Genomic DNA, 23,545 nt, shown 5'->3' on the forward strand with positions numbered 1-23,545 from the left:
AACAAATTTTATTTGTATTCTGTTTTCTTAAAAAAAAACCCAGCCCCCACAAAACAAAGAAGCTTCCTAAACATTTAATAATAGTTCAAAATTAACTTCAAACCTCTTCTTTCACTACCTTACCTTTCATCTCTAACTAAAGAATGGCAAGTCTTGTCCCATTCTACAGTAATCACTTGTTTGACAGAAGAAAGGCATTGTTTCAATGGTACTGTAAAGGATTCAGTTAATATTTCCTTTGTACATAAACTTAAGTTTCATTTTAAGTTTACCTAGGAAATGCATTTTTTATGACACTATTCTGTAAGTGACTATAGATTAAACGTGAAAATAATTCTGTACTGGCTAAAGTTAAAGGATGTATCCTTTTACAAGGCATCAAACTAAATATTTAATTAAATTAAAATTTTGGGTGGAAAAGAGAAGAAAGGGGCTGATTAGAGAATCTACCTGTAGCACTGAAAACTCTTGAATGATTTCTGAAATTGCATAAATTGTTTCTGCTATAGGCAAAAAGCTATTTCCAGTAGATGTAATGATGTCAAATGCACATTCTAGGAGTTCTTTGGGATGACAGCGGTCTAACTTCCGAGGTCTGAAAACTCGCTCTATACAGTATCTAAAGGAAACATTGAAGAATGAATCAGCCTCTTCAGAAGTCAAGTTTCCCTGTCAAAGCAGGGAATCAGTGCAAAGCATCACCTCTACATCTCTTACCTTTTCAAGTTTGATATGTTATTTCTAGCTACAAATCTTGCAAAAGGAATCTGAAAAACAAAATGCATGAAAATTGTTGAAACAAAACAGTCTGACTAAGCTCTGCAAATAGAGATGAACTGTACTGTGTAGTTATACTTGTACTTTCCCTAGTGTATATAATACATAAAACACCTGACACAGCCAAATAATATTAATCTAACCATCCCTGCTGCAAGTTTTCAGTGAAAACATTATTTTCACCTATGTTAAACAAAACAAACAAACAAATGCTATTTCTTCAATTCATGGTCAGGACTCCAGCTGTCAAGAGGAGGAGTACAGAAATCAAGAGAACAAGAACAGACACTGAAAGATACACCACTTCAGCAGTCAAAAGAAATGTAAGCCTGAATCAAATTCCACCACAGCACTCTCCAAACCCTCTGCAAGCTTTGCCTGCAGAGATGATGCTACTTACTCTGAGGTCATAAGGAAGCATTACCAGCATGCCACTGTGATCCATGAAATATGAAGCTTCATTATGTTCATACAATTTTTTATTTCTGGGCATCAGCAGTGGAGTATGCAGCTTGATGGCTCCTGCACAAAACCAGAAAACACTCTTATCTCTCATTTCAGAAGTAACACCTGCATTTTACAAGTTAATGAACACCCTTGCAGGGCATAATTACATCAATCCATAAGTTTAAAAAGTTACATTAAATTATAATAAAACTTAATAGACTTCCCTCTTCCATTTTTAAAGCAAGAATGTTGATGATTATTTTATGCCTGTTGCATGCTTCTTGGGCTCCGAAGACCACAGAAGAGAGAACTGCCAAGTCCACAGCCCAGCAGAATCCTTACCTTGCCTTCACCTCTTTAAACACCACCTTTCACAAAAGCAGGCATACAAAACAGATGAGAAACTCTGCAGTTACTAGCAGCAAGTACTGCTTTGTTCTAGAGGCATTTCCAAACAGAACAAATTTTGTTCAGACGTGTTGCATCCTCTGTCTCAAAACATACTAAAAGTGTTTGTGTTTTGTCTGTTCTCATGAACACGGTTTTTTCCCCTGGCTACATTTCACAGCCATCTATCTGTATGAATCCAATCTTTATTGAAACCTTAGTAGTAACAATACCACTTATTACTGAAAAATTCTTTTCTGTTTTAATATTTGATTGAGAATCACTAGAGAAATTATTGAAGCTTAACTCAATTAGATTTCAATACAAAATTTTAAATGAGAAAAAAGTGCCCCAGATAGAAAGAAATTCCTCTAGCCATTACAGATGTCAGACACAATCTAACAGGGGAAAAAAAAAAAAAAGCCCAGTTTTTTCCAAAAGCATGAAAATATTTCAGTCTCTAAAATGCGGACAAACACTTCCCCAAATCTGTCAAGCTTTAAGGAGTGGGGGGAGAGAATAAACCTGTCCTTGACTTTGCATTTCTCAATTTCTCCTCTCTTATATTGCCAAATTTTGATAATGCTTAATCAGATTATGATTTACTTGGAAAATGCAAAGTTTCTACTTCAAAATTCTCCTCTTTTGTATAAAATAGTATCATGAACACCTGTAAGACAACACAATTTATAACATTTCAGGTGTGACAGCGGCTGCATAAATTTTCTCCTCAAAAAATAATTTTAAGTGAATACTATTATTAATGACTGGATAGATTCCTGGAAAGGAAAAGTAAAAACTATTAAATATCATGGCATCAGCTTTGGCTCAGGAAACTCCTGAACAGCAAAGCATTGCCAAGAATACATCACTGGAAGTACCACTACATGCTTGCCTTGTTTCCATGCTCTCCCTTATGCTTTTCCCATTCTGGCTGTTCAAAGAATGGTAACTGTGCTACATGGATGCCTGAACTCCCACTACAGAACTACCCTTGTATTGAGATCCAGATTTTGCATAAGTTTCTAGCTCTAAAACCTGATACATGTTTATCAGAGCAACCATGTACATTCAAAAATATAAGGAAGATTTTTCATTCTTCTTTCTGTAGAAAATGTAAATTGTTCAGATTTGATGTTAGTAGCTATTACTGGAATGACAAAATAACAGAAGAAAACATCATAAAAACTTCAAACGATCAACTAGTGAACATGTTTTCTGATTTCTCTTACAGTATAAATCCATTCAATCACAAAAAGGGAAATTAATGACTTTTGTAAACACACCCACCGTGTCTTTTAAATATCCGGCTGATGATCTCACATACATGCTGCTGTATCTTGGCTGCCCAAATAGAAAAACTACCCTGAAACCATCACAAATAAAAAGTACATATATAATTCATGTGTGATGAACACTCCATATAGGCAATCATTCCATGTAATATAGGCAATAAACATTCTGCTATCTTCTTTCACTACAGAAAACTGCAACGCTTACAATAATAAAAAAATAACTACAGCTACCTGAAGCATTATTGTACTGTGTTACCTTGAATTTCTTTAGATTTAGAAATATTCAAGAGCTGATAAACTTAAGAAAAATCACTTCAATTAGAATGAGAAGAAAACATCCAGGGATGTTCACTTTCTGCCGACACCCAGTCAACCATTAATTTGACAGGAATTCAGAGTGAGGAAAGTCATGATCTGGACATAAGCTTAAAGCTACAATCAAACACTGCTGGTTTCTTCACTGAAGAATGAATGTCAGGCTCAAATGGGAAGCGACTATTCAAACCCACACAGCAGAGACTGTAGTTTTAAATGGGAACCAATGTGAAGGTGAATCTTGAGATAATGCAATTCACTCAGAAATGCTACAGGTTTATCCATATAAGCATATTTTTTAGAAACTCAACACATGGAAAAGCCAAACCCACACATCCCCTGGACACCTACAAACCTTCAGCATATCACTGTCATAAGTATAGTCTATTGCTGGAGATATACGCTGTGCAAATATGTGACTCATCATAGTCCGGTAGGCCTTTCCATCCACGTTTGCCAAAGTATGGTGGAGGACCTCATGGAGTTCAGACTCCTCCATTTGTGGTGGTGGAAGATGTTCACTTTTTAACAGCTCCACAGCTGTTGGTCGTGCTGCAGGATCATGGTTGAGGAGCCATGTAATAACCAATCTCTAAAAATTAAACCAAAGTTTTACAGATTAGAAACATTTTGTAAGTTAACAGTATTTGCAACAAACTTGGTAGTCATATCAATTCAATAACCAGCTATGAGACTCTACAGGGGAAAAAACAGCAGAATCTGAATATTTTGGATGGACGGTATTTACTTATTAAATTATGAATATCTTTTATTATCATCTGAAAAAGTTTACTAAACCACACAAATTATTAGAAATTTGCCTCCTGGGATGATAAAATATGCAGTATCCCTTTCCTTTGTTGTTCCATGGTATGCTAACTCTGGCATCTCTTTATCAACAAAGTTAGGAAAAAGCAGAATTGCATGCATGAAATCAAAGATTTCAGAGGCACAAGTATTACAATAGGGGGAATCTTCCTGTCATATTTCAGTGAAGTGTACAAGATGGAAATGCTTTTATAGTACCAGTAACATGCAGATTATTATTTTACAAGCATAACACACTAAAAGTTAATACGAATGGTCAACAAAAGAGTTGATTAGCACAAGGATAAAGCCACCTAGATGATCCAGAAAAGATTGCACTGCTCTGTATCACTTTATTACTCTGCCATGGAGGCCTCCAGAACAGCTCTTGGCAGCTCTGTCAAGTTTGGAGCAGCCAATTGAGCTTGCACATCTCTTTCTGTTGTGTGACACATATTTCTTTCAAAAAGTGTAAGTAAAAAGTTAAGCAACTGAGCTGCCATTTCTCTGAGCACAAAAAGTCAAAATTGTCCCTCAGAGCTTAAGACATGTGCCAGTGAACCCAATTTCTTCATGACTACTCTGAGAATTTTGTGGGCAAATATATTTCTATGCCAACTTTGAGCATTCTTTTAAGGTTTTATTTCCTTACTTTGTTCTAATGCCATGAAATAAGAACTAGGCAGAGAATACTCGGTGGGGAATTAAGGGGCAAAAATTATAATCAGTGTTTTCTGAGAAGGAATACCTAATAGTTAAAATATCTTCAAAACTACCTGCTTTTCATGCTTGACTTCATCAAAGTCCTTAGGAAATACAATCGCAGGCTAACAAAATAAAAAACAAAATCCACATTTGAATTTTAACAGACAGTCCAGATTGCACAGATTAGTCTTATTTTTAAGTTCTACATATTAAACAGAGAAACTAAGCATTTCCATTGCCCACCAAAAAATAAACAAAAAAACCCCAAAGGAAGAGACCAACCCCCCACATGGCAAATTTAAATTGAAGACAAAAAGGAAAAATAATGCTCTGATGTTGTTTTGTACAATAAAAGTACAACCCATAATCACAAGCATTTTCCAACTAAAAATACCAATTGATTCCTGAAAAAGGCCCACCAGGACTAAACCTAAACATACTAAAGAGATGATTCTTTGTAAAAATTAATTTCACAAACAGAACACTGAATGATAGCAATACTGTTAGAATCCACAGTGCTTTAAAGGAATGTCAATCACCAGCTCCAATTGTATTCTTCACTTTTCATATTTTACAAACCTTATTTACAAACACTCCCTGTGGCAACATTTTTTGCTATATTTTGCTTCCTTTGACTTCTCTTAACAAACCATTTGAGGCACAGAATTAGTATGTTTCATATCTGTGTACTTACCAGCCTTAGCTGACTTAGAACAAAGATCCTTTCTGATGCAGTACTCATAGGATGGTAACACATTTCAAAGAATATTATACCTAGGCTGAACAGGTCCACTTTCTGAGGAAGAAAAAAACAAAAACTTGTATGTAGTACCTATCAATTCTCTAAAGATGAAAACAGCAGAGCGAAAAAAAACCCAAATGTTTAGGTTAAATTTCACAGTATATTAAAGCTGGAGAGAAGGCTGGGTGTTTTTCTGTGTTTATATTATTATTTGTTTTTAAAGCTTTTTTGTTAGAAGACACAATCCATTAAGTTTTGGTAGACTTTAAAGCCTTCTAAACCTTAAATGATGTTTGCATTCAATTTGTGGTCAGCATCTTAACACTACAGTGAGGAGTGCATGTTCCTCAGGGGTCGGTACTGGGACTGGCACTGTTTAACATCTTTGTTGGTGACATGGACAGTGGGACTGAGAGCATCCTCAGAAAGTTTGCTGGTGATACTGAGCTGCATGGTGCAGTCGACACACTGGAGGGAAGGGATGCTGTCAAAAGGGATCTTGACAGGCTGGAGGGGTGGGTCTGTGCCAGCCTCGGGAAGATCAACAAGGCCAAGTGCAAGGTCCTGCATATGGGTTGGCAATCCCAAGCACAAATACAGGCTGGGCAGAGAATGGATTGAGAGTAGCCCTGAGGAGAACCTGGAGGTATTGGCTGACAAGACTCTCAACATGATCTATTAGTGCACTCACAGCCCAGAAAGCCAGACATCCTGTGCTGCATCAAAAGCAGTGTGACCAACAGAAGTGATCCTCCCAATCTACTCAACTGTCATGATATCCCAGGCAGAAAAACTGACTTGCCCACATCCTTCTATCCCTGGTTTCCTCTCGAAGGAACATTGAATTCCCCTGATTAGCACAGGAGTTGGCCGCATGCTGTTCCACGCTGAATTCATCTTTGTCAAGAAGGAATGACCCAAGTCATACCTGGTACATCATAGATTCCATGCTACCTTTTCATTAAGTCTCCAATCATACCTGATTGTATGCAGATTTAGTGCTTCCTTGGACCTCTGGGCTGACGTACAGCGCGGTGCCAACCATCCCTGTCAAGTTACCTATGTAGCAAAAAAACGAGAGCACCAGTTTCAAGTAAGTGGAAGAGAAATGCAGCATCCATGTCAAGAAAAAGCTCATTCATGTTCTCTTTCTTCTGGGTGGGATGCAGTCCTTACTGAGAGAGACCCAGCTGAGAAACAGGCAGTTCTTACCCTCACATCTCAAATATCCATGTCTATCTGTAGTACCTAAACCTATCTATTGCTTTACAGATTTGTAGTAGGTCAGAACACAAATGTTAAAACTAAATTTCACTGCCATTAGGTTTGTCTTTAAACATATCATGTACTAAAGTTCCCTCAAAACACCATATTCAGACTCACAAAAACCAAACCAAGGACACTGAAGTACTGAAACTGTCCTATATAGGCAAGAATACACAAGTGCAGATGGAACAGATATACAGGCTCTCTATATACCTCACCATGAGGAAAGCACTGATCTATGGCAGAAGGCTAGAAGAGGAAGCAAATTAATTCTTAGATAAGAGGCAAAACTGCCAGATTATAATATAGCCAACTTGGTGGCTGGAGGGGTCCTACCCCTGGCCTTAATACAGAGAAGTTTTTTTTTTTAGAGAACAAATGGAAATTCTATGAGTGTATACAAGACCACAGAATACAAATGCTTGTTTAAAATAATTTAGAACAAGTTGTAATGTAAACTAACCTGATGGGTCAGACACAGCAGAAGCATCTGAGAGATTTTCCTCTTGTTTAGAGACCACCTAAAATCAGCAAAACAGTCATATTGTAAATGACATGTGAAATGCTTCTGTTGGCTGTTCTTGTCACTTGGGTTGGCAGTGCATGCTTTAATTCTATAACCTTAAACATTTAAAAGAAGCTTATAGCATTCTCAATATATAAACATTGTGGTCATTTAACTTATGTTTTTATATTTTATTTTTCAAGTAATTGCATCACCAAATTCAACATTTTTTTCATTCAGTTCAAGATGTACTTACTGCATTTGCTGGATAATCTGTAGCTAAACCAAAATCACCGATTTTCACGTGATCATCTGAATCTAAAAAAATGTTCACAGGTTTCAAGTCTCTGTGGATCATTCCCTGTTACAGGACGAGAATAAAAAAAGACCAGCAAAATATTAAACAATAAACACGATTCAAAATAGAAGTTTTTATAATAGCCTGGAAAATCATATTACATACTTTTATTACAGTGAGAAATCTACTGCATTAAGTCACTGAAGATCAGTCTTGAAGACAGACTATAGTTTGTAGGCCAGAAGTGAGAAACAATTTTCAGTGCTACCAGATACATAACAGAATGTTTTGAAAAGATGATCAAATTTTTATGAATAATGTGTAAAATCTGAAGTGGTTCATTATAAAATTCCTATTTGTGATAAAATACAATAAACCCCAAGAACAGACTAATAATGGAAAGGGCAAAGAAAGGAAACTTGCTAATAAATGCCCCAAAATGAATACAAAGAAACCCTCAGAGAAAGAGGCATAACACAGATATTATGTACAGGTCATAACTATGGTATTTACTAACCTTTTCATGGATGTAAGCTAACCCATCCAAAATCTCTCGGAAAAGCCTCCAAAGCCGACTGGTATCTTCATATAACCCTTGGTCAATAGTGTCCCTTAATGTGCTCTTTTCACAATACTCCATCTTCAGTTGTACAGACACAGGGGACAGAGGGAAGAAAGAACAGTTTTGTTAAGAAAGCAGACTATAAGAAACTTGTGTCTGTACACATAGTACTGCCTGGGCTCAGGAGCAAATAGGATCACCAAAAAAAATCAGCTATTTTAGCTACAGTCTTTTAGCTACAAACATGCATTCACTTCTGGGTCCTGCCTCATTTTCTGGGACAATTGTATGAACCTGAATAGTAGCATATTCTCTGACATAAACGTTAACAACAAAGTGAAACCAGCCAAGCCATAATATGTGACAAAGCCAAACCACAAAGAATCTCTGGCTTTACTGCACTCGGTGTCTCAGCTGCTTTTATTATGAATATACACAACACATACAAACAAGCTTTTTAAAATCTAATTCCATCTACTTGTAACTTCCTTCCAGACAAGCTCTGGTATTAAGTGCATGATAAAAATTTGCACATCACCACAGAATAGTTAGCCATGACATATAGCTATAAATAGTTTCTGGGAGAAGTTGACGAACTCCTAACACAAAGGTGTCAGTAAAACAGCCTGAAGCTGCAACCCTGCAGAAGTTTCATTGCAGACCTACTGTCAGAGTCATACAATGGCTTTACAGATTACTAATTTCTAATAAAATAAAGTGCATACACAATACTGTGCTTTTGAAGAGAATGAGGAAATTTTCACACCTGTGAAAGAAAACTTTCCCTCTGGAATTTCAACTCCGTATTGGGAATTAACAACATAACCAAACTGAGGAACACCAGCTACAGTGTTGGGGATTGGGATGGATATTCCTAACAAACAAGCACAAGGCAAAATAATGCTTTAAAAGGTTGACTGGTTGGGTTGTTCTATGGTTAGACCAGGAATTGCCAGCTTTTACTTGTGTATGAGCAACACAAGTTATCCCATTACGCACTACAAAACTTTGTTCCCTCCAGGCACAAATATGGAGCCTTGGAAGGCATAAAAAAACCATGTGCACTGGACAGTGCCTTCCACCAGCCAAGCCTTCAGAAAAACACTCTATTGCAAAAACAGCACTGAACTTACTCATTTGCATTTTTAAAGGTCATTACTTTTCTCAAGAAAACCAGCAACTCATCTCTGCAGATAAAAATAAACAGTATCCTTTTATGTGAACACGCCAGCATATTTGTACCTGAATGTACAGATAATGCACTGTCTGAACAACTGGTGTCCTGTCTTCTCCTCCATGGCTGTTCTTGTCATTGCCTTCTTCATTCTTTATCACAATAAAAGTAACAGAACAGTTAGCTACAGAAAGCTGTATAGAATTTATTATACATACTATTTTTTTAAATGGCTGGAATACATCGATGAGAACTCAGCTTCTATGGATAGATTTGAAAAATAACAAAGTAATACAATTACATTTTCATAATACCACCGCATCTAAATGAACTAGAAAAAATGGTGTGACCAACTCTCAAAGTGAAACTGAGTAGCATTTTGCCATCATTAGACAGTGAAAGAAAAGAATTCTGGAAGAGCTGGATGTATCCTAAATCTCAAGCTGTCTCATATTAAAAAAAAAGATAAAAATATAAGATTTGAAACTAGATGATTGAAAGTTTGCTTGATAAATAATGCAATCCCCACCCTCAACAATAATTTTGGTATGGTGTATGTATATATATATATATATATACACACATATATATACACATATGTATAATGAGAAAAGAATGCACTGCCATATTATTATGTACTGGAAACTTTTTCATGCCAATGTACATTGTAATAGAAAGAGGAAGGAGATGCAGCTTTAAATAAAAGCATGTTACAGATCATCAGGATTGGCAATGACACACTATAGATGCTGTAGAAGTGTGTGCATTAGCTTACTAGTGATACAGTGCACTGACTGTCCACAGCAAGTGCTTAGACACAATCTTAAAATCAACTAAAACTTTAGTCATTATACTGACTTCCTCCCTCTTTCAGACTGCTAGCAATACGTATTTTGTCTGCTTTAAAAAGTGGCTATGAACTGATATACAGGTTTAAAGCATCTAAAGGCAGAACAGAATTTCAACTCTGAGTGGTAAAAGACCATGCAATCCATATGACTAACTATTAAATCATAAATACACTGAAGTGTTAAACTAGCAATAACCTGAGTCATGACTAAAAAACCCATCATATTTACACCTCAATAAACACTTTAGGAAACAGAATCCAGATTAGCTGCATCAGACTGATTTCTATGGGATGCAGCTCACAATGGCACAACACTTACTCTAAAAGACATACAAGGTTTTGCTTCTATACTTACTGCAAAAATGAAATAAACCTTCCCTACTGACTTGTTTACTTGTCAAAGACTATTTTATTACATTTTCATTTTCACTGACTTTATCTTTACACTTACTGGAGAATGACCTTTACTATTTTCATCTTCATTATCAAAAATTATTTCGCTTTCGGAATCTGTGGTTGGCCTGTTTAAAAAAAAACAGAAAGAAAAAAAATCTCAAAAGTTCTACATGCCAAGAAATAGTAAAGAATTTGAAAATTATGTTTTGGGAAAAAAAAAAATTTAAGCTTCTGCTGAAAACTTTCTATACACTTTAAATGAACAAGCAAAACAAAACAATAACCAGAAAAGCATCCTGCTTGCAAAGAAACACTGCCTTTGACTTCCTTTGAAGTTCTAAAAGGTAAGGTGTATATATATACCATCAGTAAAATTTAATTGCTATATCCAATAAGCAAAACTGAGATATTTGTTTACTTGCTTATACAAAATAATCACTGTGAGTGAGAGAACTGAACCATATACAGAGGAAGGTATGGAATATACTAATAAAAACCAAAACAAAAAAGGGCAAGTTTTATATTTTTCAAGATTTGTAATATTTCTGGTATTCTTTATTAAAAAACTTTATTCTCAAGGCTGGAAAAGACAGTCAAACACAAGGTAAGCAGTCATACATTCTGGCAGAAATAAGCAGCTTCCAGAAGCCTACACCAAAAAAATTTTCCACAAAGACTGACAATTCTTAGCTAGAAAAATTCCTCTTCCCGGCTATCCGACTACTGGTAAATACACTGGTTTTGAACAAGGGGACAGAATAAAAATGCAGTGAACTGCTTCTGACAAAACAAGAATGACAAGACACCAACTTGGAAAAACTAACTCTGCTCATGCTCCCTACAGTGCCAATACTGAAGCCTACTTACAAAATTGAATGCGAGAACACGCCATCACCATCATCGTCGTCATCACTGGACTCCTGATCAGCTCCACTGAATTTGTTGCTGGAGGATCTTTCACATGAAGTACTCCACTCAACTGAACTTGTCAAACACGGAGGAGGAGCATTAGTTTCCACATCACTTGTCTCCTCAGTGGAAAGGATGAAGAGACCGGCTTTGGGGGGCATTCTTCTCTCTTCGGTTGTTTCAGATGTTGACACAGTGGGGACAGGACTTTCATGTTTTTCTATCCAAGCATTGTAATACCTCACGATATTCTCATGGTTCAAGCGGGAAAGTAACGTTACTTCTCCCTTAATCCTCCGAAATTGCTTGCTGGTAGGGTTTATGCGAATACGTTTCACAGCATAGTAGCAACCATCAAGCTTATTTCTCACCTGCAAAATTCAAATTAATCTAAAGTCAAATGCTTACAAATGCCTTACTAAGCAGAGCCTGAAGAAACAGAAACTTCACTAAACAGGAGATCTTCCTTTCACCTGGAAAATGACTACAATTCAAATGTGAGGATCGCCATACCGACAGGCTTCCCCCCGGTCTCCCAGCAACCTCCTGCAAGAAACTTTCCAGACTATTCAATTCAGACAAAAACCTTAACACAGGCACAGCACACTAGCAGATAGTAAATAAAACCACGCAAACATCTAATATATTGCTCTGCTTCAGAGAAAACAAACATATCTACAAAAAGGTTTCCACAGAGGAAACAATTTTTATATCATACCTTGATGACTGCTCCAAAAGCCCCTTTACCAAGTAATTTTAGCTCTTCAAACTCATTGTAGTATCGTGAGAATTGTCTCTGTGTTTCTGTGAAGAACGAAGCACTGGATATCTGACTGCTGGGTACAACTGTCTCCATGCAATCTATACCTGCTGAATCTGCAATGAAGACAAAGTTACCATCACTGGTCATATGGGGATAAGGCACCAGGGACTGACAAATAAGGTGCAAGAAGGAGACAAAACCTAAACTTCAAGTGCAACTAAACCCTAAAATACAGAAGTGCTCTGCTGTGTAAATATCTAATACAAGCATCAATCTTAATACAATTTTAAATTACTAACATGAATTATGCTGGACAAAGGAATGATTTTAACAAGAACATAAGAAATAAAGAAGTCTCATTGGAACACCATTTTCCAAGGACAAAGTTAAGTCTACATTCACACCATGCAGGAGGTGGATGAGTTTACAGTTTCTTTAAAGTGCCTTTATGAACTGCTTCTACAGAAGGAAAAACAGCAGTCAGTCCACCCCAGCTAGTCTTGGACAGAGAAGTTAAAGATCACACTACCTTTTAAATTAGTTAATGTAACACACTTGTGCAGTCTTGTGAAGCTCAAGCACAGCTTTTCAGTTTTTCTTACTGTAGACATGTAGTTCACTTACTTAGTAGAATACAGGAAGAACCAAGCTCCTTACCATCTAGATTTTCTTCAGCTACAGGTATTTTTACTCGTGGAATGTTTATAAAACTGTGTTGTAGCAACTGCTGAGGAGTCCACCTTTCTTTATCTTCCAAGCAAACACACCTGTAAGCAAACCACAGAGCAAACTATTTCATGCTTGACAAATGTTAGAAGAGTTCTTATTATCTTTAAGAAATTATTACTTCCATCATTCAGATGGGAATCAGAAGCAAAGACAGACTAAATTACTTATCCAGTGATATACAGTTGGTAGCAGAGGAGAGAAAAAGAGCATCAAACCTGCTCTCCCAAATCCCAGATTAGCAGCCTGAGCCCATGAGATCATACTCTTCCATAAAAACTACAACTAGTAACACAGGAGGACTTATCTAATCTTTAAAAAACTGTTAAAATCTTAGGGAAAAAAAAAAAACACAAAAACCAAAAAGGAAAATCAAAGACAAAAAGATACAGGAATGTGACAAACATACTTCTCTAGAAAGTCCTGAAAGTCAGCAGGTAAACTGGTAGGAACAATAACTGGGAATTCCTTGGTTACTTGGCCCTGGCTGAGTGAAAGCAGAAGCAAGCCCAGACGCCATACATCTCCTTTTTTTCCGGGTTTGTTGGGAAGACCATCCTCACTAAAACGAACCTTGGTTTGCTCAAAAACATCAGCTTTGCAGATGTCAGCTAAGCGCTTGGAAATGCTGTAGTCTGTGACCTTGACGTTTCCTTCAGCATCTACCAGGACACTGGAAGCACAAAGGACCTTGTGCACTACTGAATTATTGTGCAAGTAGTCAAGAGCTGACAAGATCTGGATCACGTAATGGCGCAACTGCTCAACTGGAACTGGAGTCTCTTTGTGTAAGTATGTAGAAAGGCTGCAACCACTTATGTGCTCCACTAAAATATCCACCACAATTGAATCATCCCGTTCTTTGAGGTTCATACATTTATAATGTACTATGTTTGGGTGACTTAGCTTCGTCAGTGAGCTGAACTCTGTTTCTGCTCCTTGAAGCTGGTAGAGAAACACAACATAACATACATTTTGACATATCTTGGAACACACTACTAATAAAATATGCAACACAAACAAAATACTTATAAAGCATATGACTTCCTCATACTTCTCTAAAAAGGAAGTATTGTGCACTGGCGAAAGTACAGCTTTGATTTCTAACAGGTAAGCTTGATTCCCTCTTTCTTCAGAATTTCGGTATTATTTTACTTATGCATACTTGCAAACACACCTTCTTGCATTTGTACTATTGTGAAGGATCTCCTGTAAACCCCAAAACACTCATCTTCTTTCACAAAGATACTCTAGAAGATTAGCATTTTCAAGTTCATTACTAACCTCTCAAGTTTAATACAAACTAGCAGCCTAAAGAATAGCACTGAACCTCATCTAATCTTTATTAAGCCACATGCAAAATAATAAGCATTACCTGTTTCTTAGACTTCTCAATCTTTTCTATTTCATGAGTTGTAAGAAACCTTCCCATCTTTTTTTGCCAGTGCAGAACCCACTCATATATTAGAACAAAGTCCCCACTGTGAATTTCCAAGGCATTGTAGACAGATTTACCAAGCTGTTCATCCTTGCCTATACACAAAAGGAGAGAAGAACATGGCTTCTTTTCTTTCTAAGGATCTGACAAAAGGTCCTGCAAACGCTAAATAAATACCAGTAAGCTTTTCCTAAAGTCATAAACATAAATCTGCTTACAACTAGACAAGACACTTATCTATAACAGAATTTTATATATATATATATATATAACAGAATATATATATAACAGAATATACATACATAACAGAATATACATACATATATAACAGAATATACATACATATATAACAGAATATATATACATATATATAACAGAATATATATACATATATATAACAGAATATATATATAACAGAATATATATATATAACAGAATATATATATATAACAGAATATATATATATAACAGAATATATATATATATATATATATAACAGAATATATATGCCAAGCTCTACACATAGGAAAATTTTATTATTTTGCAGTTGGAGGATGAACAATTGCGTTACTTTCTTGAGAGACTTTCAGGTTGTTCATCCATCCACTGAGGAAGTGCTATATTGAGAACAAACAGTGAAAATATTTGATAGTCTGTCCCTGTGGGCAGTCTGTGGAGGTCTTCCAGCTCAAAGTTTCCTGTCATGTCCTGTATTAATATTTTTGCTAAACCTGCTGCTTTTATGCCACTGCTATCAGCAGCAATAGCAGGAGAGTAAGTATGCATTTGCAGCCCTGTGCTTATTGGTGGTCTGACATGTTACTGAAAGCATCCCAAACCCCAGCATTTCATGTTGCAATTGTAATTTTGCTTACCTAGACATTTTCCTTTATGGACAGTAAGCTGTCCAGCACCACTTGTGCTGAAATTCAGAACTTCATGATTTCCTGGGGACTCTTCAGTATTACTAACAGAAAGCTGGCGTTCTCGTCTGCAGTATGAAGAGAACATTTTTCTTCAACTCAGAAAGACAGTATATTTAAAGTCAGGAGTTGAATACAAACCTTAAAAATTGGAAAGTTCCCAAGTTATCTACAGCACATGGCTTAGTTAAACCATAAAAAATGAAGGTGGGGGGGAAGGTGGCAGGGAAGAGACCAAAATGAACAGGTCAACAACATGGCAGACTGCCCTCTTGCCTGTAATCTAATGTTTGCAACTAAATAACTAACTCAAAAGAATCCACATGTTAACTGACATACTTTGAACGTCCAGCTGAATTTGGTCGGTGTTTATTATTCACTCCATGTTCCAAACAGCTCCCATTTAAGCGTGAAGCAACTCCATGTCCTGCAGTATCTCTCCTGTGAGAATCTTCTTGATTTGTCAGAGCAGCTATTTCCAAACGTTCCTGTAAATTAGGAAAAACACCAAATAAGTACAGAAGCCACTCCTACTATCAAAATATGCAAGTAGTTATTATTCTATGAAGTCATGCCGATCACAGAAGAAATGTGTTTTCATAATAAATGTACACATGAGGCCAAAGAGAAAAAGCTGAGACTTCAAAAAGTACATTTTGGCACTGTCCATGGCATAAAGAAACTGGAAATATTAATATACCAGCTTTTTTCTGTGTCTGTTTGAAAATATTCACCTTGGCACATTCAAGATGCTACCATATTCCAGAAATAAACCCCAGAAATAATAAAAAACCCATTTTAATTTAGATCTACTAGAAGCCCTGAATAAGAAAAGATGTCCAAGAAAATCGCAAGCTTTTACAAGTACTGTTACACTACTGGGAAGAACTTATTGCAATGTTTTTTTGCACACCTGCTTAGAAAGAATACCTGTTTGGCAATCTCTTTCTTTTTTCTTTCTTCCCTTTTCTCTTCCTCCCTTCTCTGAATCTCGTAAAGGATTTCACGTTGCTGAAATAAATTTCAGTTGTTAGAGATGCAACAGTACATACAATGCGACTGCTACAATCCTACCCTGGTTTAAAAGTAATAAAGCTATGATGCTGATTTTTTGAAAGTGTTGAAGGAGGACTTAGAGGACATCACAAGAACAACAACAAAAAAAAAGTAAAATTAGCTCTCCTGAAGAAGTTCACAGCACCAATTTTATTATACAGGAGAATGCAATTGTAAAGTACTTCTACTGCCAGACCCAAAAATAAAGTTTCACACACACAAAAAAAGACAGGGAGGTAAATCCAAACAATCTTTAAAAACCAGAGCTATTCTATCCATTTTTCCCACAGAGTGGAAACTTCACATTACCAGCCCCTGTGGGACTTGGATGAAGCCCCTCATTTCTAGTGAAGGATGTTGGTGCTCTGACATCTCTTTAGAATAAATTTGTTGCTCTCTAGAGATGCCTGTCACAGTGAATGTTCCAGTCAGCCCAAGAGTGAAAGCAGGTATGATTTTCTGTCTGCCTGGCTAACACTTCCTAGTTTAAGATGGAATGCACTTAATGTCTACATCTGCTTACACTTTTGTAAAAGGTCCTCTTGATAAGTGATTTTTATAAGATCAGGAACCAACACTTAGGTTTGTTTCAGGCATAAATATTTCCCCAGGTTAAAACCACACCATTAAAATATTACAATTACAGCAGCAGATAATTCATATAATACGCATTGATCAACTCATACTGGCAAGTAAATAATTCACTAAAACTCACCATTATGCAGAGTGATTTAAAAATCATGATTATGTCATTTTAAGAATATATGGTTATTCATACTTCGATTTCTCTTACCTCCTGCTCTTCTCTTCTCTTAGCTTCTTGTGCCCTACGCAATTCCTCCTGAGCCAATCTTTCCCGTTCTTTCTGATGATTTTTTAGCATTTCTTCATGAAAAGACTTAGAAGGTGGTTTATTATACTCACTGAGAAATGACTGTACATGATCAGCAAGTTCAAATATCATCACCTGAAAGAAAACAAGTATGAATGACATGCAGAGTCATATGATAGCCAAATGATACCCACCCTAAAAAGCAACACAGCAGAAGCATGGCTGTTAATTTTGTTATTTATCAGGGAGCATTTATCATATTTCACTATTTTTTTGTCAGAACTATTTATTAATAAAGTGTAACAGGAAAAATCCCTGACCACAGTAGCAAAGATGGCAAAAATTACTGAAAGACAGAAAACCTAAGCCATCTTATTTTTCTAACAGAAAAGTGAAACATAAAAAATAATTTTCTCATCTTGTTTTAGACATAATCTTTCTACTTCCAAAGTTATGGGTTTATGACACATGAGCTACAACAGAACAAATCCTTTGCACTTATCTGTTACTGCACCTACAGCTATGAAACAGTTATTTTACTGCTAACCACAAATCCAACCCTTCCTCTGCAAAGTAGTCTCCCAGTCAGAACTGTAAAGTAACATAAGGCATTCCATATTCATATAACAACAAATACTAAAATAAGAACTGCACTGAAAACTCTGCTCAGCTGAATTCTGCTACATGGCTTGCCAGGTTGAAATCAATTTTCAGTTACTGTTTACTTGAACTGTGTATGTACTGATGACCTATTGACCTGTCAGGGCTTAAGTTTTCAGCAGTCTAGTAGCATTCTCTTATTAATTCAAGCAATCCACAGTGCTAAGAGACCATTTTAGCTCTAAAATTAAAGCACAGTACAGGACAAAGGTGCAGTCAGCAGCACCACTAAGCAGGATTTGCATGTATAGGTAGGAGATCAGCCAAATTAAATTGTACCATCTGCCTGTAACAGACTGACATTTAGAAAATTTTCAAACACTGAATCCCCTGCTTGAAAGTAAGAATGAAGCCGGGAGGCAATTCAAAATAGAAAGAACATCACAATATGCATAAATCTGGCATGTGCAACTAAAATATCTTTCCCAGGTTACTATTCAGAAGGCAAGGCAATCATTGCATGTACACATATGTATCAAAAAAAACCACCAAAAACAAGAGAAAACTCAATAATTAAAAACACCCCAACAGTTTGCTGTTCAGTTTCAACAGATATTGTCAAACTTTCTATATCACAGAATACAATATAATAAGGAATATCTGTCAAGGCAGAGAGAAGAGTTATCTCCCTTTTGCTGCAGATAAAGTAATTCAGAACAGCACTGCATATGCCATTCATACAAAATGTATGCCATACATGTTACTCACAAGCACAACTACACATTGCTGGAGCAAGCATTACTCTCTTTGGAAAATCAGCATTAGGAAAATGTATGACATATTTTTATGTTCTTTCAATAAGATCAGAAATCAAACTGGGGCTTGAAAGCCCTAGAGGCTAATAATTCTTGTGGTCCGTTGTGAGCAGACCAAGTATATATTGCATGGTTTTGTGGTTACTTAGAGAATTTAACCCTTGTACTTCCTATGAATTGTCCATAGCACTGTCATTAGAAAAAAAACAAACAGCAAACAACAAACCCCACCCCTTAAATTCTCCTAATTTACATTACTGAACTGCTAATTTCCAAAGATACTGAAAAAACTGAGGAAACTGTTATTGAAAATAACGTATCTGGCTAAAACAGTTATTTTGAAAGTATCTGCAGAAAAATTGGCAATCAAAATACAAGTATGGTATTCAAACAGAAAAAAGGCTTGATGTGGCAGGAATGAATGACAGACAGTTCTTGCTAAATGTTTAAGGTTGACAGGCTTGGGAAACTGAAAGCAAAATATTATGCCACTTCAGCCTATTATAATGTCCCCACCTATGTAATTCTCACTTTTAAAAAGACAAATGGAGCTATTCAAATGTGTTCACCTGCAACATTTCCAAGTAGAAGTAAGAAACACGCCCAAACCCCTACTTTCACCAATAATTCTTTATTTGCTTGTAATTCTTTGAATCATTTCAGTCCTCCACAACAACAGAAAGGTATCATTAATACTAAATATACCCAAGGATGTGTAAAATCCCTTGAAATAGATAAAAGGACTCAGCTTCCCATGTTCCTCCATCTTTCCCTTTTTACCCAATTCCAGGGAAACTCAAGTATCACTACTGCTAAACACAGAAAAAAAAAACAAAGGCACAGTGGCATGGAGTGACTGTGCTATGAAGTGTTGAGCTGGTGTTGGAACAGAGGTCTCTTGCCCTTCAGCTCAGTGTAACATGAACAAGATCACATGGAAAAACTCCCCAGGTAACCACTGTTTGCTTAAACAGATATGGCCTCTTATGATATTCAGATCAACCTGTAAAGTGCAGAAAGCTCAGTTCTACAGTTAGCATGGCTTTCATTACTGCCAAATAACTCAGAACCTTTAAACCTAATAATGTGAACCTTTAAACAGGAATAAAGCTCACAGTATTTATATATGCACCGGATATTGGGAGCATCCATAGTCTGAACTTTCATTAATTAGAAACATTCCTAAGACAGACAGTCCCTCCTTCCTTAAAAGCAATGCAACTTACACTTCCAATGTGGATGTATTCCACTATACTATACAATACACCTTCAGAACTATTTGGGTCCAGAGTATATTTCTCAATGAAGTAAAAAGCTCTTACCTCTCCACAGCGCTGTTTTGCCAGTTCAGCTAGTCTGGATTTTAATTCATTTATTTTTTCATTTGACAAGCCTTTTGAATTTTTTAGTTGTATTTCAGGAACTCTGAGGGACAGCAACAAAACATAAGAAAGTCCTCATTAGAAAAATTGTGTAAAAAGCAACAGATTGTTGATAAAATTGTTTTAAGGGAAAAGGAATGGAGTTCATAGTCACTTGACAATTAGTCAATGCTCAAGTAAGCAGTACATAAATATTAAATATACAAAATAAAGCCAGAAATATTGTATTATATTCCTTATCAGCAAATTTTCCAGTTGCAGATTACCTGTTAACACTTAACAGTAGAACTACCAAAGAACCCTGAAGACTCTAATAATTCAGCTCTTAGCCACTAAATTACTGAACAAGCCATTTAAAACATTATTAACATAACATTTAGATGCTTAATATTTATTTATCACCACTATACAGATGACACAAACCCCAAGACACAAATGCAATAAATAAATATCAGCTAGATTTAAAAAAATATTTAAAATAAAGTAAACCAGCAAAATGTCTGCAGATGTGCTATTTTAAACTAAAACAACAAAAAAAGAAGAGTAGCTGTTACATCCTTGTTAGAGGGTATAACGGAACTATCACTTAGTAAGAAACAGCATTTCCCTTCTACAGCACTCATGCCACAGCACAAAAGGATGGACTGAAGGGAGTTATGTTTTGGACTATCAGTGGTACAAGGACTGAACAAAATAGGGCACAGAGCAACACTTAACCCAGCAATCACCTGCCAACATAAAATGCTGGGGTAGGCTGGTCACCTGCAACTCCTTCTACAGTGTCTGCAGAGAACTCTTCCAAAAGCTAATCCAACAGAAAACAGAACAGATGGCTTTAAATAAAAAGGCGATTCAGTCTGTCTCAGGTGAAAGAGTCAGGAGTTCAAGAAGCTTAACAAGGGCACTAAGATGGTGGCAGGTACACCTGTGTTTATGTATCTCCAAGCTACAAACTGGGGCTGCAGTTTTGCACCGACAAACTCATCCCTATCATTCTCCATTGCACAAAAGACTAAATCCAATTCAGGTGCCAAAGTTTAGAGTTGCATTTTATAAAATTCCCCAGGCTTAATAAATACTGACATGCAGAAAGCAAGACTAAGAGTGATGAATAAAGCTACATGTCTTCTCAAGTTGCAGTTTACTATGGAAAGCAGAGAAAAAAGGTTATATTTTGATGTTCACTTACGTATCGGGGTAAGTGTGCGGACACTTGACCCACAGGTCAACTTTGGCATACACTTCATTAGCACCAGTCAATCCCTGAGGACGCAGAACTAAATTAATTTCAGGAGGTTGTCGTACCTAAAATGGAACCCAAAACTTCTGATTGAAAAGGGTTGTTTGGTTTTGCTTTAGTGAAAGGACACAACTCTTAATCTATATTATAATACAATACATCTTAGACTATCCAAACCACCAAAAAATACATTAATGTGTTGACATTGCTCAATAGGAGTGAATTGGCCCACTGATTATCATGGTTTGTCCAGTATATTTTTACAACTTCTTCAGATAAGTGTAGTAACAGTTATCATAAAGATGATTCAGACTGAGCAAAAATGAGGTTTTATAATAAAACTTCTGTATTCTGCTTACAGTAAGATAACAGTAGAAAAAAATAAACAACACAGGTTATTTATAGCACAAATTAAAAAATTCATTATAAAAATAGCATTTTTCTTTTGTGTTTAGATTACTAACCCAGGCATTATTTTATTTTCCAACATGGCGACAGACCATAATGTCACAGTGATATACACCTTACATGGCCAAACAAAGGGACAGTAATTTTTTTGTAGCCGTAGTTTGTGTTTTGCCATAAACCAGAATTTTAACAAGCATTGCCTTCCCCATCCTCACCCTGTTCAAATCACCTACTCAAAATCACAATAAAGTAAGATATGCCCATATAAGCATTCTCAACTTTTTCTTTGCAATTAGGTTTTAAAACAAACAACAAAAAAGAACAACAAAACAACCTAGCCCTTAGTAACACGAAAAACAGGGCGGGAAGTAAGACCACGTGGAATAACAAACACAGAAGCAGATGGTAATTATCTCTTTTGCTTTTCTAGCAAGGAGGAGAACATGTCAAGTGAAGAGGATGTCAGGTATGACCTTCCAACAGAGTAAACACTTCTGGAAACCTAACAAATTACCAACTGCTCTTACCAAACTTCATAAAAAGAGAAAGTCATAAGTTGCTGCAAAAAATATAAGTTTAAGTCTCTGGCATGAAAGAAAGCAGAGGATATATTGTAGACATTCAAGACAAAAGAATGCAAAAAGAAACTACAGTAAAAGTGAACTTGTGAAACAAAAGAGTGACCATTATCTCCAGGCACAGGAAAACAGTATCATGGACATAGCTGGAAAGGAAATATCAGTTTGATGTGGATACGAAAGACAAAGGGGAGAGTAGTGAGTACCTGAGCATTAACTAGCTGTAATTTAAAAACCCCAAACCTATAAAAAGGAAAGCAAAAGTATTCTCAAAGAAAACAGGTGCACTGTGAAAAAAAAACACTGCATATAATAACTATGCAAATATCATCATGCATACCGACGAGATTAATTAATTGAGCAAGCATGTAATTAGTAGGTTAAGGAAAGAATTAAGAGGCAACTTTTTAAAAGCCTGACGATCAATTAAAATGCAATTTCTGAGCACAGCACTGATGACGGAGGAACGCTTCTATCTCGAGGGTTAATCGCAAAGGCGGCCGGTTGCAGGGCTGAGGGAGCGACCGCGGGCACGCAGCGAGAGCCGCGACACGTCAGCCAAGGAAGGCAAGGAGCGGGCCCGCTCCGCACCGGGACCCGGACCCGCACCGGGGACTGGGACCCGCACCCGGGACCGGGACCGGGACCGGGACCCGCACCCGGCCCCGCTCCGCACCGGGACCCGGACCCGGGACCGGGACCCGCACCCGGCCCCGCTCCGCACCGGGACCCGGACCCGGACCCGGACCCGGGACCCGCACCCGGTCCGCTGCGCCCCCGCCCCACGCGCTGTGCGCGGATACCGCTCGCTACCTTCCAGGCCTGGTTCTGCCGCAGGTCCTGGAAGTCCTGCCCGTAAATGGACTCCAGCACTTGGAGCTCGTTCTCCTGCCGTAGCTGGTAGCTCTCCGACGGCTCCGCGGCGAGCTCCGCCGGCAGCTGCCGCCCGCCGCTGGCCCGGGCCATGTCAGCTGCGCCGGCGCGCAGCGGCCATGGCGGGCCCCGCGCTGCCGCCCTGGGACTGGGCCCGGAGCGCGGCCCGGCACCGCCTCCCCCGCGGCGGAGGGAGGAGGAGTCGGGGCCGCTGGCGCCGCGTGCGGCCCACTGGCTCGCCCACAGAAACGTGTCGAGTTGGAACGGACCCGTAAGGACCGCCAGCGCAACGCCCTGCTCCTCATGGGACTCCCTAGAAGTAAATGGTGTGACTGAGGGCACTGTCCGAACTCCGGGAGGCTTGGTGCCGTGGCCACTTCCCTGGGAACCTGTTCCAGTGACCGACCGCCCTCTGGGTGGAGAAACTTTTCTAATGCTCGGTCTGAACTCCCTCAGGACCTGCGTCCTGGTATATC

At 37.6% G+C, this 23,545-nt stretch overlaps 1 protein-coding gene across 8 annotated transcripts in view; it reads right to left on the reverse strand.

Moving 5' to 3' along the window:
• EIF2AK4 (eukaryotic translation initiation factor 2 alpha kinase 4) overlaps positions 1 to 23,200 on the reverse strand; it is a 37,978-nt gene extending 14,778 nt beyond the window's left edge. For 7 of the 8 annotated variants that reach the window (XR_009933270.1, XR_009933269.1, XM_062494141.1 and 4 more), the window contains exons 1-25: positions 23,010 to 23,200; positions 21,160 to 21,275; positions 19,911 to 20,013; positions 17,135 to 17,308; positions 16,216 to 16,296; positions 15,625 to 15,773; positions 15,238 to 15,353; positions 14,300 to 14,457; positions 13,334 to 13,869; positions 12,856 to 12,965; positions 12,154 to 12,311; positions 11,394 to 11,806; positions 10,582 to 10,651; positions 9,349 to 9,432; positions 8,062 to 8,184; positions 7,503 to 7,607; positions 7,205 to 7,262; positions 6,455 to 6,534; positions 5,428 to 5,529; positions 4,805 to 4,855; positions 3,577 to 3,813; positions 2,902 to 2,977; positions 1,178 to 1,299; positions 718 to 767; positions 451 to 619 (exon numbers count right to left, since the gene is read on the reverse strand). Coding sequence is in view for 6 of the 8 variants with exons in the window: in XM_062494141.1 (XP_062350125.1) it covers positions 451 to 619; positions 718 to 767; positions 1,178 to 1,299; positions 2,902 to 2,977; positions 3,577 to 3,813; positions 4,805 to 4,855; positions 5,428 to 5,529; positions 6,455 to 6,534; positions 7,205 to 7,262; positions 7,503 to 7,607; positions 8,062 to 8,184; positions 9,349 to 9,432; positions 10,582 to 10,651; positions 11,394 to 11,806; positions 12,154 to 12,311; positions 12,856 to 12,965; positions 13,334 to 13,869; positions 14,300 to 14,457; positions 15,238 to 15,353; positions 15,625 to 15,773; positions 16,216 to 16,296; positions 17,135 to 17,308; positions 19,911 to 20,013; positions 21,160 to 21,275; positions 23,010 to 23,162 (3,594 nt within the window). In the remaining 2 variants the exon portion in view is untranslated. Of the gene's footprint in view, positions 1 to 450; positions 620 to 717; positions 768 to 1,177; positions 1,300 to 2,901; positions 2,978 to 3,576; positions 3,814 to 4,804; positions 4,856 to 5,427; positions 5,530 to 6,454; positions 6,535 to 7,204; positions 7,263 to 7,502; positions 7,608 to 8,061; positions 8,185 to 9,348; positions 9,433 to 10,581; positions 10,652 to 11,393; positions 11,807 to 12,153; positions 12,312 to 12,855; positions 12,966 to 13,333; positions 13,870 to 14,299; positions 14,458 to 15,237; positions 15,427 to 15,624; positions 15,774 to 16,215; positions 16,297 to 17,134; positions 17,309 to 19,910; positions 20,014 to 21,159; positions 21,276 to 23,009 lie in introns of those variants that run through there. The other variant, XM_062494144.1, reaches the window with a different exon arrangement.
• Positions 23,201 to 23,545: the final 345 nt, after the last annotated feature.

This window comes from Cinclus cinclus, chromosome 6 (genome assembly GCF_963662255.1).
Source record: "Cinclus cinclus chromosome 6, bCinCin1.1, whole genome shotgun sequence".
Taxonomy (NCBI): domain Eukaryota; kingdom Metazoa; phylum Chordata; class Aves; order Passeriformes; family Cinclidae; genus Cinclus; species Cinclus cinclus.